At 40.3% G+C, this 16324-nt stretch overlaps 1 protein-coding gene and 1 long non-coding RNA gene across 8 annotated transcripts in view; one reads left to right on the top strand and one right to left on the bottom strand.

The window, feature by feature from the left end:
- Window positions 1-589: 589 nt before the first annotated feature.
- LOC307194057 lies at window positions 590-9634 on the top strand. Of its 2 annotated transcripts, XR_013830488.1 has the most exons (5): window positions 590-646; window positions 915-1084; window positions 6219-6313; window positions 6979-7068; window positions 9172-9634. It is a non-coding gene; the product is annotated as an uncharacterized lncRNA (long non-coding RNA). The 2 variants fall into 2 exon arrangements; XR_013830489.1 differs by lacking the exon at window positions 590-646 and having other exon boundaries at window positions 679-1084.
- A 4078-nt stretch (window positions 9635-13712) lies between these two features.
- The window catches only part of LOC307194056 (scavenger receptor cysteine-rich type 1 protein M130), a 35938-nt gene continuing 33326 nt past the window's right edge, over window positions 13713-16324 (bottom strand). For all 6 annotated transcript variants that reach the window (XM_079936858.1, XM_079936857.1, XM_079936856.1 and 3 more), the window contains one exon: window positions 13713-15033. Coding sequence is in view for 1 of the 6 variants with exons in the window: in XM_079936853.1 (XP_079792979.1) it covers window positions 15022-15033 (12 nt within the window). In the remaining 5 variants the exon portion in view is untranslated. The remainder of the gene's footprint in view (window positions 15034-16324) is intronic.

Genomic DNA, 16324 nt, shown 5'->3' with positions numbered 1-16324 from the left:
AGGGAGAAAGTAGAAAGAAAGAAAGAAAGAGTATAAAATAAAATAAAGTAAGATAAAGTAGAATAAAGTTATTATAAAAAATAATTATTAAGAAAAAAGTTTTTTTAAAAAGTAAAAAACAACAACAAACAAACAAAAACGGACAGACAGAACCCTAGGACAAATGGCGAAAGCAAAACTATACAGAGAAAATCTCACACAGAAGCATACACATACTCACAAAAAGAGGAAAAGGGGAAAAAATAATATATCTTGCTCTCAAAGCCCACCTCCTCAATTTGGGATGATTCCTTGTCTATTCATTCAGGTATTCCACAGATGCAGGTACATCAAGTTGATTGTGGAGATTTAATCCTCTGCTCCTGAGGCTGCTGGGAGAGATTTCCCTTTCTTTTCTTTGTTAGCACAGCTCCCGGGGTTAGCTTTGGATCTGGACCCGCCTCTGCGTGTGGGTCGCCGGAGAGTGTCTGTTCTTTGCTCAGACAAGACGGGGTTAAAGGAGCGGCTGATTCGGGGGCTCTGGCTCACTGAGGCCGGCGGGGAGGGAGGGGCATGGAGGGCGGGGCGAGCCTGCGGCGGCAGAGGCCGGCGTGACGTTGCGCAGGCGTGACGTTGCACCAGCCTGAGGCGCGCCGCGTTCATCCGGGTAAGTTGTCCCTGGATCCCGGGACCCTGGCAGTGGCGGGCTGCACAGGGTCCCCGGAAGGGGGGTGTGGAGAGTGACCTGTGCTCGCACACAGGCTTCTTGGTGGCGGCGGCAGCAGCCTTAGCCTCTCATGCCTGTCTCTGGGGTCCGCGCTTGTAGCCGCGGCTCGCGCCCGTCTCTGGAGCTCCTTTAAGCGGCGCCCTGAATCCCCTCTCCTCGTGCACCAGGAAACAAAGAGGCAAGACAAAGTCTCTTGCCTCTTGGGCAGGTCCAGACTTTTCCCCGGACTCCCTCCCGGCCAGCCGTGGCGCACTAACCCCCTGCAGGCTGTGTTCATGCAGCCAACCCCAGTCCTCTCCCTGCGCTCCGACCGAAGCCCGAGCCTCAGCTCCCAGCCCCGCCCGCCCCGGCGGGGGAGCAGACAAGCCTCTCGGGCAGGTGAGTGCCTGTCGGCCCTGATTCTCTGTGCGGGAATCTCCCCGCTTTGCCCTCCGCACCCCTGTTGCTGTGCTCTCCTCCGCGGCTCCGAAGGTTCCTCCCTCCGCCACCCGCAGTCTCCGCCCGCGAAGGGGCTTCCTAGTGTGTGGAAACTTTTCCTCCTTCACAGCTCCCTCCCAGAGGTGCAGGTACCGTCCCTATCCTTTTGTCTCTGTTTTTCCTTTTTTCTTTTGCCCTACCCAGGTACATGGGGGAGTTTCTTGCCTTTTGGGAGGGCTGAGGTCTTCTGCCAGCGTTCAGTAGGTGTTCTATAGGAGCAGTTCCACGTGTAGATGTATTTCTGATGTATCTGTGGGGAAGAAGGTGATCTCCGTGTCTTACTCTTCCGCCATCTTCCTCAACTCCCCCCTAAATTTAAAAAAGAGAAGCAGCAGAAAATAGAGGGAAAAAATCCCCAGCTCATTTAAAAAGCCTAGTACAATATTAATTTTACTTTTTAATGGAGTTATAAACTTGCATAGAGTAAATTTCACAAATGTTAAGTGTACAACTAAAGAACGGATACATAACTATATACCCATATATGTATTTGCTAGATAAAGAATATTTTCTACGCCAGAGAAGGCACTCTCATGCCTGCTTTCCCTGCCTACCACTATATGTACCGACCTTTTATCAACATAGATTAGCTCTTCCTGTGGTTGAGCAGTTTGAACAGTGAGAATTTCTTTTGGCCTGGCTTCTTTTACAAAATAGTATGTCTGTGAAATTCAAATAAGTTACTACATGTAGCAGTTTTTTAAAAAATTGCTATCTAGTATTCTAATGCAAGTCTCTATCGCTACTTATTTGCATTTTGGACATTGAATTATTTCTAGTTTTTTGCTGTTATAAGTAGAACTGGTGTCAGAGCTATATAATAGGAAAGAAAAAATGAGTTTATCTACCGATATACATATAAAAAGATATTCATATCAGCCACTATTACCCAAAATTGATGAAAGTTTTTCTTAGGAGTATACTCTTTGGAATATTCTGGGTTATAGGGTATAATATGTGTATATTTTGTAGGTTTCAACAAATGATTTTTTTTTAAGTGGCTTACCAATTTCTACAGCCACTGGCATGCTATTGTTGGGTCATTTATGTTCATTCTATTGGAAATTGTTCTCTTACAAGTGTCCAACTAATTTTTGACAAGGGTGCCATGAACACTCAATTAGGAAGCAATTGTCTCTTCGATAAATGCTGTTGGTAAAACTTGATATTCACAAGCAAATGAATAAAACAGGACCCCTATATTATATCCTTATACTAAAATTAACTACAAATGGATTAAAGGCTTACATATAAGACCTGAAACTGTAAAAATCCTTGAGGAAAACATAGTGAAAATGTTCATAGACTCTGGTCTTGAAAAGGCAACCTATGGAGTGGGAGAAAATATTTGCAAATCATCTATCTGATAAGGGGTTAGAATCTAAATTATACTAAAAACTCGTACAATTTAATAGCCAAAAAAAAATCCAATTAAAAAATGGGCAAAGGAGTTGAATTGTCATTTTTCCAAAGAAGACATACAACTGGCCAAGAGGTGTTAGGTTGGCAAAATGTTCGTCTGGGTTTTTCCATAAGACGTTACAAAAACCCAAATGAACTTTTTGGCCAACCCAATACATGAAAAGATACTATCACTAATCATCAGGGAGATTCAGATCAAAACCACAATGAGACATCACCTCACACCTGTTAGAGTGGCTATCATCAAAAAGACAAGAGACAACAAGTTTTAGTGAGGCTGAGAAGAAAAGGGAGCCCTTGTGCACTGTTGGTCGGAATGCACATTGATGCAGCCATTATGGAAAGAGTATGGAGGTTCCTCAAAAAATTAAAAATAGAACCACCATATGATTCAGCAATCCAGCTTCTGGGTGTATATCCAAAGGAAATGAAATCAGTATCTCAAAGAGATGTCTTCACTCCTATGTTCATTGCAGCATTATTCACAATGACCAAGATATGGAAACTACAATTAAAGTGTTCATCAACAGGTGAATGGATAAGAGAATGGAATGTACATGTATATAATGGAATATAATTCAGGCATAAAAAAGGTGGAAATCCTGCCATTTGTGACAACATGAAAGGACCTTGAGGGCATTATGGTAATTGAAATAAGCCAGACAGAGAAAGACAACTACTTTATGATATCACTTATTTGTGGAATCTAAAAAAAGTTAAACTCTTAAAAATAGAGTTAATGATGGTTCCCAGGGGCTGGGGGAGTGGAAGAATGGAGAAATGGTGGTGAAAGGGTACAAACCCCCAGCTATAAGATGAATAAGTTCTGGGAATTTAATGTCAACATGGTGTCTATAGTTAACAATACTATATTATGTACTTGAAAGTTGCCCTTACACACTAGATCTTAAATGTTCTCAACACAAGAAGAAAGAAAAGGTAACTATGTGAGGTGGTGGAAGCCTTTACTAAACTTATTGTAATCATTTCAAAATATGTACATGTATCAAAGCATTATGTTGTATACCTTACATTTACACAATGCTATATGTTAATTATATCTCAACAAATCTGGAAAAAAATTCTAAAGAAAATAAAATATAAAGAGATTCTATTTTTTTAAAACCTTTTTATTTCTTAATTATTATTATTATTATTTTTTTGTGGTACGCGGGCCTCTCACTGTTGTGGCCTCTCCTGTTGCGGAGCACAGGCTCTGGACGTGCAGGCTCAGCGGCCATGGCTCACAGGCCCAGCCGCTCCGCGGCATGTGGGATCCTCCTGGACAGGGGCACGAACCCGTGTCCCCTGCATCGGCAGGTGGACTCTCAACCACTGCACCACCAGGGAAGCCCAATATCTTTTATTATTTTTTAACATCTTTATTGGAGTATAATTGCTTTACAATGGTGTGTTAGTTTCTGCTTTATAACAAAGTGAATCAGTTATACATATACATATATCCCTATATCTCTTCCCTCTTGTGTCTCCCTCCCTCCCACCCTCCCTATCCCATCCTTCTAGGTGGTCACAAAGCACCGAGCTGATCTCCGTGTGCTCTGTGGCTGCATCCCACTAGCTATTGATTTTACATTTGGTAGTGCATATATGTCCTATACCATTTCCTATACTACTTTAACTTCTTTGTTCCTGTATTTGTTCTTTGTTCTTATTTGTTCTTTGTTCTCCTTAATTACTTATATTTATATTTTGAATCATTAAATGAAACTCCAGATTTAAAATCCCCGGTTTGTTAAAAGAATAAAGGCAAATGCTATATTGCTTTTTTAAATCCTCCTCACTTAGGATTATTTAAATTGCATTTTTCCTGATTTTTTTCCTACACAAGGGGTTATAAACAGACTTTATATGAAAAAGAATAGAAAATTGAACAGAGTTCTGCATAAGGAGGAAAGAGCTTTATTAGGAGGAGAAAGATGTGCTGGAGCCAGTGAGTGTTGTTTTAACCCAAAAACGTGAACCTTTCTGTGTGAAGATGTCAACACAAAACAAAACAACACAATCATGTAGATTTTATTACAGTGTAGTTATTAGCAAAGATAAGAGTAAAATAGTCTGGACACTTTTTCTTTGTTTCAGCTTTTAAACATTAGTTCTTACCTTGATAAGTTAAAAAAAAAACTTAGAGAATTTTAATATCTGAGACTCAGCCAAAAATAAAGCCAATAAAGGCACAAAGGCATCTTCACTTCCTGTTTACATCCCTTAGAATCAGGAAGTCATTCTGATTCTCAACAGATAATTTCCTTTCAGTTGCATTTGCTTCAAGGTTATTTTTCTTCTCTAATGTTCCATAAAGTATTTCCCGATGGTCCAGTCCATAATGACCCTTGCCTTTTCCACCTGGGATTTTATTTCCTCAGTTGGACGAGAAGCAGTATTTAGACCTCATATTTCTTATCCAATCGTGCACTGGGCACATTTTTTGTTCTTAGGCAGTGTCCTGGTATCAGAGATTTCTCTTGGCTGTTCTGGTTGAGAAATAGGGGGTTTGTGGACCTTGAGAGGAAACACACACTCATGCAGATGGAGATGAGGCATGAAGGCTCCGGACATGGTACATAAGAAGTCTTGGGAGCTGGCAAAGACTGTGGAACCACATTAGCATCTTGTCAGTGGGTCTGCACTGGTCAGTCACCTTAGAGAAGGTTGAGTTCAGACCAGGAATTGAGATCATTGTGTGTACGGGGGAGTGGTGGTGAGACAGTGTTCCCTGTGGCAGGGAAAATCTGTCCTTTTTTTGGTTTTTCAATTTAGACATTGTTCTGCTGAGTAAGACTGGCTCTAGGGCTGTGAAGTCTAGGGAAATAGTTTCTTCATTTTGTGAATGGATATGGTTCCGATGCAGTGAGAGGGACATTCTGAATATGTGTAGTAAAATCGACCCTCAGAGGCCCTGGGGCTGGAGCTCACAGTACGTTTTGGGCCTTCACAGAGAGCCCTAAATCAGGAAGCTTTAGGGAAAGAGACGGGCTCTCCTGGGAGTGCAGAGACGGGAGACCCAGGCTCCTCTAACTCTTAGGTCTACTGTTGCCATCCCAGCAGCCCCTACTGCCCAGCTAAGCAGAGGAAAGTGAGTCCTCTACTTAGGGGTGGCCTTGAGGCTAGGGAGGCACAGGGTGAAGGCAGCACGGGGGGGTCAGTGCTGAGGTATCCAAGTACGGGCCCCAGCAGTGGAAGTAACCACTGAGCGGCCAGCTAGCAGGCCTGCCAGCCTCTCACTACCAGCCCTAGGAGAGCCCTGACCCCAGACCCAGGAGAGAGAGAAGCAGTTCTCCTTGAAAGAATGAAAAAATGCAAACTAGCAACAGAAGGGCTGGGTGACAAATGAGCTGGGCATGGGTGAGGGAGAGAATGAGGAGTTGAGATCCGTGCCAGGCTGGAACACAGGCCCGGGCAGGCAGCAAGGCAGGCAGAACTGTGGGCACCGGAAAGGGCCTGGAGCTGGGACTCAGCAGGCCAGCTTTCAGTGCCACACCAGCTGCTCACAAGCTGTTTGACCTTGGCCAAGCTAATCTGATTGTCTAATATTTTGCGTTCAGTGGAGCTGTGGTGGAAGTGAAGCTCCCTGAGATTACTTGTTTCTATCTAGCAGTTACAGGACGAGGCTTGGCCAATCCCCATCCAGACCTTCATGAGTCCTATTGTGCCGGAAGCTGTGACTTCATCAGCCTCATCACCTAGGAGGTGAGAGCTGGGCCGAGAGTTCCGCGTCCTCAGACCTCCATGGCAGAAGTTGTACCAGGGGCCAGCTTATTCCCAAATGGTGTTCCTTGGCTCTATGCCTTGTTTGCTATGCTCTTTGTATTTTTTCTCTTTGTCATGTTTTCTTCCTTTTTACTTGAGATAGACCAACATGTAAAGAAATGTAAGTACCATGGTGGGCTGTAGGACACAGGCCAACCATAATGAGGGAACGTGTGTATGGAGCGAGGAGAAGGTGTTATTACTACATGTTATATTTTATATAATATATAACATATGTTATATTATATATAATATGTTATATATGTTATATACGCATATTATATGATATATGTTATATATATAATATGTTATAATGCGGGGAACACGAGGAAAAATGTCTACTCTTCTCTGATCCCCAAGGTCTCAATGACCCAGGGCTAAAGGTCTTAGAATTATAATCTTATATGTGATAGAAGTACTTGGGTAACACGGGTCAGGACTGGGCTAAGAAGTCCATTCCTGGTGTACCTGTGGAGTATGAGGAAGTATCAGGGGCCCTGTCTGAGCCTACATAATGCCCAGGCTTAAGGATCTAAGGAACCCTGTGGAACCTGGGGATATATGGAGTTTCCAGATGACCTCTGACCCAGTGTGCTTTGTCTTAGTGTTTCTCCGATGCAGGTATTCTCTGCATAATGCTGTCCATAAGGATAAAGAAAACAATGGCATAAAGATGGATCATCTGGGAAGACCAGGTGTGTATTCTTTGCCCTTTGCCTTTGGGTTCATATGGCCATAAGCTGACAGCTCTATAGTTACTCCCACAGTTCACGTGCTAGATATCCGAGAATCCCAAACTCAAATCTGGGCTCAGTGAGACATCCCCCTCGTGTTCTGTTTAGCCTAAGACTTCTGAGTCTTCTCTCTAGCGAGAACACTTTTCAAGCAGATGTCTGCTTCTGAGCTCTCATTAACTCCTCATTACCTTCATAATAAACATAGGTTTATGATGTAGGGACTCCTGTATGTGGAAAGGTTTCTCTTTCTCACCTATCTATACTTGTGATGTTCCTCTTCTTATCAAGGTTCTCCCTCTCGAGTGACTCAGTGATTAAGCTACCTTTTTTTTTTTTTTCATGCTAGACAGTGAAAAAGTGCCTCTTCTCCAGGCACTTGTTAAAAGTTGTCATTGTGATAGGGATAAGTGATGGGATAGATCATCATACAAACACCCTGGGGAGGCTGAAAGTCCATTTTTCTAGGGAACATTCTGACCACCTGTTGGCCCTAATTCCTGCAGATTTTGTATGTCAGGTGACTTGCCTCTCCAGGTAAGGGCAGTTCCTTTCTTCTTCGTGCTGTTCTATGGCTCCCTTGTGACATCACTGGGAGAGGACTCCTTCAGTTCTCTGAATCAACCCTATCACTCCTTCAATATGAACGTCAGATGTCCTACAGATAGTCTGACCAGGTTTCCCTCTCACAAAATTAAAATGCCTGGTCTGTAAAAGGTTATTTTACAGGGTTTCTCTGAGGTAAAATAAAGTAGAACATGGTTTTAATTGTAAGCAACCAGAGCGTCTAACCCAACACTGCCATTATATAAATGAGAATATATACTTTATTGTTGTAGTTGGAAAAGTTTAAGTCAATTGCCCCAAACTTCGCATGAAGTCACTGTAACTCACAATCATCTGCATAAATGTCTCCATTTCCCTATTTCACGTTGCACTTCACTTCTGCCACTGTCCTTGAGACCCTTGTCTGCCTTCGAGTCCGAAGTCAGAACACAATTCCCCAAGTGATGATTTCAAAGAAGTCAAATTAGTGGCTTTGTCTGAAACTGTTCCTTTTCCAGCAATGAGTGAAGTGGGTATCTCCTTCGTGGAGGGGTACAGGTTTGTCACCTAGGCCTCTCTAAGTGACCAAGGAGAGTACAGCTGTCCTTTCTGAGAGTAGAAAATCTGAGTGGGTTCCTATCTCTCTCATACGTCAACTTTGCCCTTTTCAAGGCATTTCTGTGTCCTCACAGAGGCTGGCTAGATCTCGGTTTCTGTGGTTACCTCCCTTCCACCCCTGTTCTCAGTCACTGATGCGGTGTTTCTATGACCATATTTCTCAAACTTGAATATTAGTTCCATGCACGGTCAAACGATTTTTGCACTAATTCTGCATGTGAACCAAAGTATAGAGTGTCTGGTGAAATGCCAGAATATGAACATTCTGTGACATTTCTTACATTACGAGGGCCATTGCCCCTAATATACTAGATTGACCTTCCTTACAGATATAGAGTTTCTTGGGTTAGATGGGGGAGCACATTAATCCAGATTTCTTTAGAAACTCATAGGACCTTAGAGATAGAAGCACGAGAGCTTCAGCCATAATATTTTTTAATTAGCAGATTAGAAAGCTGTTGTTTTCTTTTTTCTGTGTAAGGTGAAAAGTTGTAAGCCTTCTGGTGAAGACTGACTTTTTTTTATAGCTCATGTAGCAACTCCCTTATATAACAAGCATTATAAAGTTTGGGATTATCTGCATAGATATTTCAGAAGTCAGGACAAGTCACAAAGAAAAGGTTGGTCTGTCACTGAGGACTGACTGTTTTGGAGCTGTGATTTCCTCCTTCCCATTTCTTGTATATTCACCTTGAGAAATAGTAATCTCTTGTTACAGGTTTTCCCCAGACTATGGGCCAAGAGTCATAAAGTCCTGTCGTGACAGGATGGTTCTGAGTGTCTGATGACATACAGAAATTTTTACAGTCTGCATCTCTTCCATTATTCCTGCTCTCTAAAATGAGTGTTCTCATTCTTCTGGGTCACAGGTAGAATCCAACACTTTTCTTCTTGTTTCAGGCTGTCCCCTGGAGTCACCAAGGACAGTTCTTGGAGGGCAGGAAGATGAGATGAGAGAAGATACCCCACTATTCGTGAGGGTAGCAAGAGAGCCCAGGGATTCTGAGGCTGAGATCTGTGCCCCTGGGCCATCAGTTTGAGAGTGGCTAAGCCTGCAAGGAGTCCTGTGACATCTTATCTCAGATGGGGGAGGTCTTCTGAGACCCTCATTATCTGTGTTTATACTGGAAAAAAGGATAATAAATATTTTGAGACTCTCAGAAAAGTTCTGTGCTACCAGGAATTTTTTGTTGAACTGATAGCTTCTTACACTCAACTGTTTTTACTCAACTTAAACCTCAAGAGAATTTCCTATTTCCAGGTGAAATCCTAGGCGAGTGACTTACATTATCTTATTCTCCTAAAGCAACATATATAGTCATTCTTGCAGGGGAAGAAAAACTCATGGTCCTTATAAGACTAAGCGGTCACTTGATCCAGGACCATAGCTGAGACTTTTCTCTCTCCATCTAACATGATCATGTAGCAAACTCATCTGAACATTCTGAAATGTTCTGTCCACATTGTGCTGTTTTCTTATATCAGCACCATGCTTCTCTCCCATCTTGGAATGGAACATGGTTTCACAGAGACAGATGCCCAGAGAAGGAATTTCTATAGATTTTCTTTTTCTACCCAAAGCTTCATGGCCCCCAAACATTTCTTCTTTATTATCAAGTGAAACTAATTTTTATCGCTCCTCTCCCACATCAGGTTTTCTTTTCATGTAAGTTCCTAGACATAATTCTCCCTCAGCTTTACCTATCATGTTTACCTGTTTACCTCTGTTCACCTCTCTTGACCAAGTGCAGTACGTTCATCCAGATGGGTCTTTAAGGCATCTACTTGGAATCTCTAGTTGGAGAAGCATATAAGGAACTGGAGGAGGGTGGGGAGAGAGGGAGGCGGAAAGAGAAAGACAGGGAGAGAGAGACACGGAGGAAGCAAAGGGGGCGGGGGAAGGATGGACAGGAGAAGAAAGAGGAGGAGGGGGAGGGAGACAGAGAAAGAAGGAGTAGGGGGAAGGGAAGGAGGGGAGGATAGAGGAGAGGAGGGGAGAAGAGGAGAGAGATACCTGGACTGGAGACATGAAATACATTGTTCTGAGGTGAAACAAACTGTCAGTAGAAATATTAAAGAAAAATCCGGTGCAACCTTTCAGAACTGTTAGGTGAGGAATTTCCACATTGAGTGGGAAGTTAAAATAGTCTGGGAAAGTCCCTTCATTGTCTAATAATTATAATTTGTGATAAAGAGCTGTTGAAATCACCATTCATTTTGGTGTTTGTAAAACTGTGTGGATGTCTATTAAGGTGATATTCAAAATGTCTGGGATGTTGGTCTTTTCTGTCTGCACCTGTTTCTTTGGGGGGGTGTGTCACTTTCTATGTTTGTATATTCTTTTTCTCTTCATAGGTGCTCCTGCGGTTTCTGGGGGCACATTTCTTCTTTTTTATTTTCCATTTTATTTTTATTGTTCTTTTTTTAATATGTTATTTATTAAATTTTATTGATTTTTCTTAATAGCTTGATTGTATCAAAAGTTTTTGTTTTCTTCATCTCTAGGCTTGTGCATTTCTTTTGTAGTTTTGTTTCTTAAGTTTCTGATTATTTCTTATTGAGTATAATTTTTTTTCCCCAACCCCCCCTGCGTATAATTCCTTTTACTCTGTCTCTCTCTGTCTCTGTCTCTCTGTCTGTGTGTCTGTCTGTCTCTCTCTCATTGGTCTACCTGCCCAACAAATTCCTTGTAAATGTCATTTTATTCTTCATCTTTCACTACTCTGGGGTGAGAGGATACAACTCTAAAGCCTGATTGTCCTGCTCCTGAAATGTAATTTTTCTAAGGGTTAAGTGAATTCAAGGAGACCTGGGGTTCTAAAATCAGGCATCAAACAAAAAGCCCTGTAGGTATTTAAAGCAGGAAGTGGTTTCCTACAGGAAATCAAGTGCTTACAAAATCCTCATCAGAAAGTTTCAAATACCCCAGGAAACCACTTCTGAAGGATGCACCAACACCAAGGCTAGCAATTTTCAGGCAAGTGCAAAGGCCCCTGCAAAACTAAACCTCCCCTAAATAGGAGAACCTATCATTGGTGGAATTTACCTCAGCTTCTTCCTGCAAGTGATTGTGGGAAATTGTAAGTCTTCCAGCCCCCGCCATTTAGAGCATAAAAGGAGACAGAAACAGTGAGGAACTGATAATAGGAAATGCAGCTCTGTTGCCTATGTAGTGCAAAGGGGAGCACTCTGTTTACCTTCAGCAGAAAACCTAGTGATCACACCACAGGACTCCTCTAGCTACTTCTGTTTCTTTTCTTCACGGGAATTCTTCAGGGTGCTGGGTCAGGAGGGTTAAACATTGGTCACGTACTATTCTAAGAGTTCATTGTTTTAGAAATTAATTCCAAGAATGGAGACCATCCTCTTAGCTTTCTAAAAGTATACTACCATCACAATAGTTTTTCATTCATTTCCTCCAAATCTTGCTTACTTCAACTTACATATCTTCATGTGTGAGGCACCAACATTCTAGCCTTAATTTCCTGCCCAGGAAACCATTGCTCTTCAAAGATGCTCCCTGGCAAGGAATATGCCTAATCTATTTATTTAAAAATACACATTGCTACCCAATCTCTGGGACCTAAACTGAAATGCAAGATAGCCTTGAATAGATCGTTTTCTTCATGGACAGTGGTTGGTTACTTCCCTTATATTTGTATAAAAAATTTCCGAAGTCAGAAGGAGTTGTTTCTTATGCTAAGGATGCTGTGGACTAAAACTTCCAGAAACCCCTCAACTGTCACTCCCTTGATAAAATAATGCTCAATATAGAAATAAAAAATGGATGGTTCCATTGTACTATTAATGTCTTTCCCTGTGATCTTCATATATCATTTAAAATCAACAAACCCACATATTACTCCTTTAGCTACTTATATTAGTATTTTGAGTCATTAATCTTAAAGCTTCAAACATCATTTTTAAATGGAAAGGCAAATATTTATATACTTTAAAAATATCTCACTCATGATTATTAAAATGCTATCTTCCCCTGATGTTCATACAAGGAGAAATAAACAGACTTTATATGAAAAAGGATAAAAATATTTGAACAGAGTTCTGCATCAGGAGGAAAGGGCTATTTTGGAGGAGGAAGATGTGCTGGAGTTAAGGGACCATTGAGGCTTTCATAGAAATGAAGCTATCTGACTTTACTAAACGTTTCCTTTATGATATATATAGGGTAAGGCCTGGCTAATTCAACTGAGACATTCATTATTCCCATTGTTTCTGTGGCTTCATCATCCTGATAACTCAGAAGGTGACAGAACTGGGGCAGAGAATTCCTTTATCCTTATTTGCATCTTCATGTGTGAGTCTGAATCAGGCACCAGTGTACCCTTAATTGTGGCCTTTTGGCTATATGTCCTATCTGCAATGACCATCCTTTTCAATGTATTTTTCTCATTTCCCCCCCCTTTTCAGTGAGGTTAATGAACACATTATGTCAATGTGGAGCCTAGAAAAAATATATGTACAGATATGGAAGGGAGGGGTTCCATTAACATGTGAGGTACTGAAAAATATGTTCCTTACTACATGGTCTGGGGAAACAATTCCTCCTCTCTGGGCTTTAGAGACTTTTCAATGACCCTGGGCTAAGAGTTCTTAAAAATCGCATTTTCACGTATGATAGAAATACCTGGGGGACACAGGTCAGGACTGGGTTAGGAAGTCCATTCCTGGTATACCTGTGAGCATGAGGAAGTATTTGGGGCCCTAACTGAGCTGAGGTTAATGCCTAGGTATAAGGATATGGGAAACCCTATAGAATCTGAGGATCTGTGAAAGAGTTTCCAGATATTTGTCTCTGACCCAGAGAACTTTATCTTAGTTGCTCAGATACAGATATTCTCTGTGCTGTATGTAAGGATAAAGATGACAGTATTATAAAGATGGGCCATCTAGGAAGGCCAGGTGAGTATTCTCTACCCTTCACCTTTGGGTTTTTCTGCCCATAAGCTGGCAGCTCTAGTCAGGTCCACAGTCCATGCACTAGATAGTTTGAGACATCATACACAAATGTGGTCCCAGTGGGACAGCCCCCTCCTGTTCTGCATGGGACCCCCCCCCCTTCCTCTCAGCTAAGCCTCTAAGCTTTCTCTCTGGGGAGAACATATATCAAACTTACGTTTCATTCTGAGCGCTTGTTAGTTCCTGTAGGTGGAAATGTTGCTCTTTTTTGTCTATTTCTGTGATGTTCCTCTTTCTGTTAGAAGTTGCTTTCAACTGACTCAGGGATGAAATCCTCACATTACATGCTAAACAGTAAAAGGAAAGGTGACGCTGAATCTTTTCCAGTCCGTCGTTATAAATTTGATTTTGAAATAGGATTAAGGATAAAAGGACCCAAGCACGTGTAGAGGTGAGACAGAGCAATCAATACACATTTAGTAGAAACTGTACTTCTAGTTTTGAATTTTGATCTCTTCCCAGGCTAGTGACGTGCTGCTGGATACTCTCGTGATGCTGGGCAGTGGTGGCAGCGAGACACAGCTCCCAATCAGTCACACCGTCACGAGGGCGAACAACCATTCTGTACCCAGACAACAATTCCATTTTTCGTTCTCAGCGCAGCATTCAGTGAATTACGTGAGATATTCAACATTACAAAATAAGCTTTGTATTAGATGATTTTGCCCAACTGTAGGCTAATGTAAGCGTTCTGAGCCCATTTAAGGTAGGCTAGGCTAAGCTATCTTGTTCGGGAGGTTAAGAGTATTAAAAACATTTCGATTTAGGATAGCTTCAATTTACCATGGGTTGATCAGGAGGTAACCCCATTGTAAGTCGAGGAAGATCTGTCTTTGAAATTGACGAGAGGTGCAAAAGAAAAGGGAAATGAGACAAATGTCATGTTTCTACATGATAGTTGCTTTGAAGCCCTAAGTGCTAGAAAAGGGTGCCTGCAGTACTCAAATACTGAGAAAGGATTAGAAATCGAGTTGCATCTAACACTTGGATATTTAACAAGTCAATAAACTCTAAACAGTCTTGAATTACTATATATCTTTCTTTAAATGTTAACCTTTCTTTATATTAATATGTTACATGGATAAGTGATTTTTAGTAAAATATAAACTTTTACTGTAAGAGTTTATATTTATATAGAAAAGACATAATTTATGCATTCATTTCAGCTTTAGTTATGCTGCCTAAGAAACGAGGAAGTGAGCCATTGGGTCTTTGTACCCTTAGCAGGCTTTGCTGTGCATTTTTTGTCAGTGATCAGAGTTACAGTGACAGAAAGAAATGAAAGAACCCAAGAGCGTTATGCGTTGTAGAGATAACCGTACGTTATTAATAAAACCTTCAAAAATCATTAACTTTCCCTTCATTAAAAAAGTATAGGAAAAATAAGGTTGATTTGGTAATAAGAAGAAAATTATTATTTAAACCAAACTAGAAAAAGATACAGGCAAATGAAAACACTGTCAAATAAAAATACATATTTATAAAATCCTAAAAAAGTCAGAAAGCCCATTCAGAAATTCATAAAATCAAGAACAAGAAGTAAAGACAAATTCAAATCAGCAATATTCCTTTTTATTTATTTATTAAAAGGGTATTCCTTTTAATACCCTTGAAAGTCTTGCATACAATTTTTAGTAGTCACATTCACCAATTTAATTTTTAGAAATTCATCAGCGGTCTTTGGAATACTAGGAGACAAAGGACTGTACTGTAATCTTCAGTATACAGGTAGATTCTTGCTCATTCAATAGTCCAGGTCTTCATCAAGGTATCTTAAATGCTGAACTAAAGACATAAATAGAAAAAGTGTTACTTTTCTCTTCATATGCACATGCTAGAAGAATTACATTATAATGTAATATAATGTATTACATTACATCTGTCCCTCGGTCTCTTTCTCTCTCTTTCTCTCGCTCTCACAGACACACACACACACACACACACACACATGCTCTCTCACTCACATATATTAAAAATCATACTACTTTCCTGAACAGAAAACTTAAATGCAAAGGTTTTCAAACTTCAGTGTGCGTAAGAATTCTTTCTATTCCAGAGAACTACAGTGGAGAAATGCCATGTTTAAAAGCACCCCCATGTGATTCTGAAGCAGTGGCTCAGTAGTGATTACTCTTTAAGGAAAAGGTAGTTTAATCATCATTTATTACATCAGAATAATATTCATATAGTTGAGATTATCAATCAAAACTACTCAATGCTCTGTGGTGACCTAAATGGGAAGGAAATCCAAAAAAGAGGGGATATATGTATATGTATAGCTGATTCACTTTGCTGTACAGTAGAAACTAACATAACATTGTAAAGCAACTATACTCCAATAAAACTTTTTTAAAAAGTCATTCACAGTCCTTAGTTTACAATCTGTTAGAATTTTTTAATGTTTCTTTACATGTATACACAGGATAATTTTATAGATGTAAATATTATGTTTAATTGTATTCAATAACATGAACACAAAATTGGAATCATATTATTAAATTTTGTGCATGTTTTTTCCTTTCTTAGTTGGCTGCACTATAATTTTTCCAGCCACGACCCCACTGATTGGCATTCATTTTGTTTCCAGCTTTTGGGCAGTACTAACAAGGCTGCAAAAAGGAACCCTTGTATATTTGTTCTTACATACTAATAGCTTTATCTGTAAGGAAGAAATTTTTAGGGGTAGAATTATTGGATCAAAGGATCTGTGAAGTATTTTTTTTTTAAATTAATAGAAGTTTCCAAATTGCTTTCTCCAAAGGCTACCACACTTCTCATTTCCAACAGCAATGTTTGAAATTACATTTTTCTCTGTATTCCCACCAACAAGAAATATTGGTGCTGTTTTAAATTTTTGTTTGTCTGATTTATATAAAGCAATATCTCATTGTTAATCATAATTTGAATTTCCCAGACATACTGTGAACCTGAGCATTTTAAAAATATTTAGTAGTCATTTAGAATTCATTTTTTGTGAACCGTTTTTCATAACTTTGCCCAATTATTTATTAGATGTTGTCTTTGTCTTAACAATTGGTTTTATGTATATATATATATATATATTATAATACTATAT

This window comes from Stenella coeruleoalba, assembly GCF_951394435.1.
Source record: "Stenella coeruleoalba genome assembly, chromosome: 11".
NCBI lineage: Eukaryota > Metazoa > Chordata > Mammalia > Artiodactyla > Delphinidae > Stenella > Stenella coeruleoalba.
The sequence above is the reverse complement of the archived record's forward strand: the minus strand, read 5'-3'. Positions and strand labels throughout refer to the sequence as shown.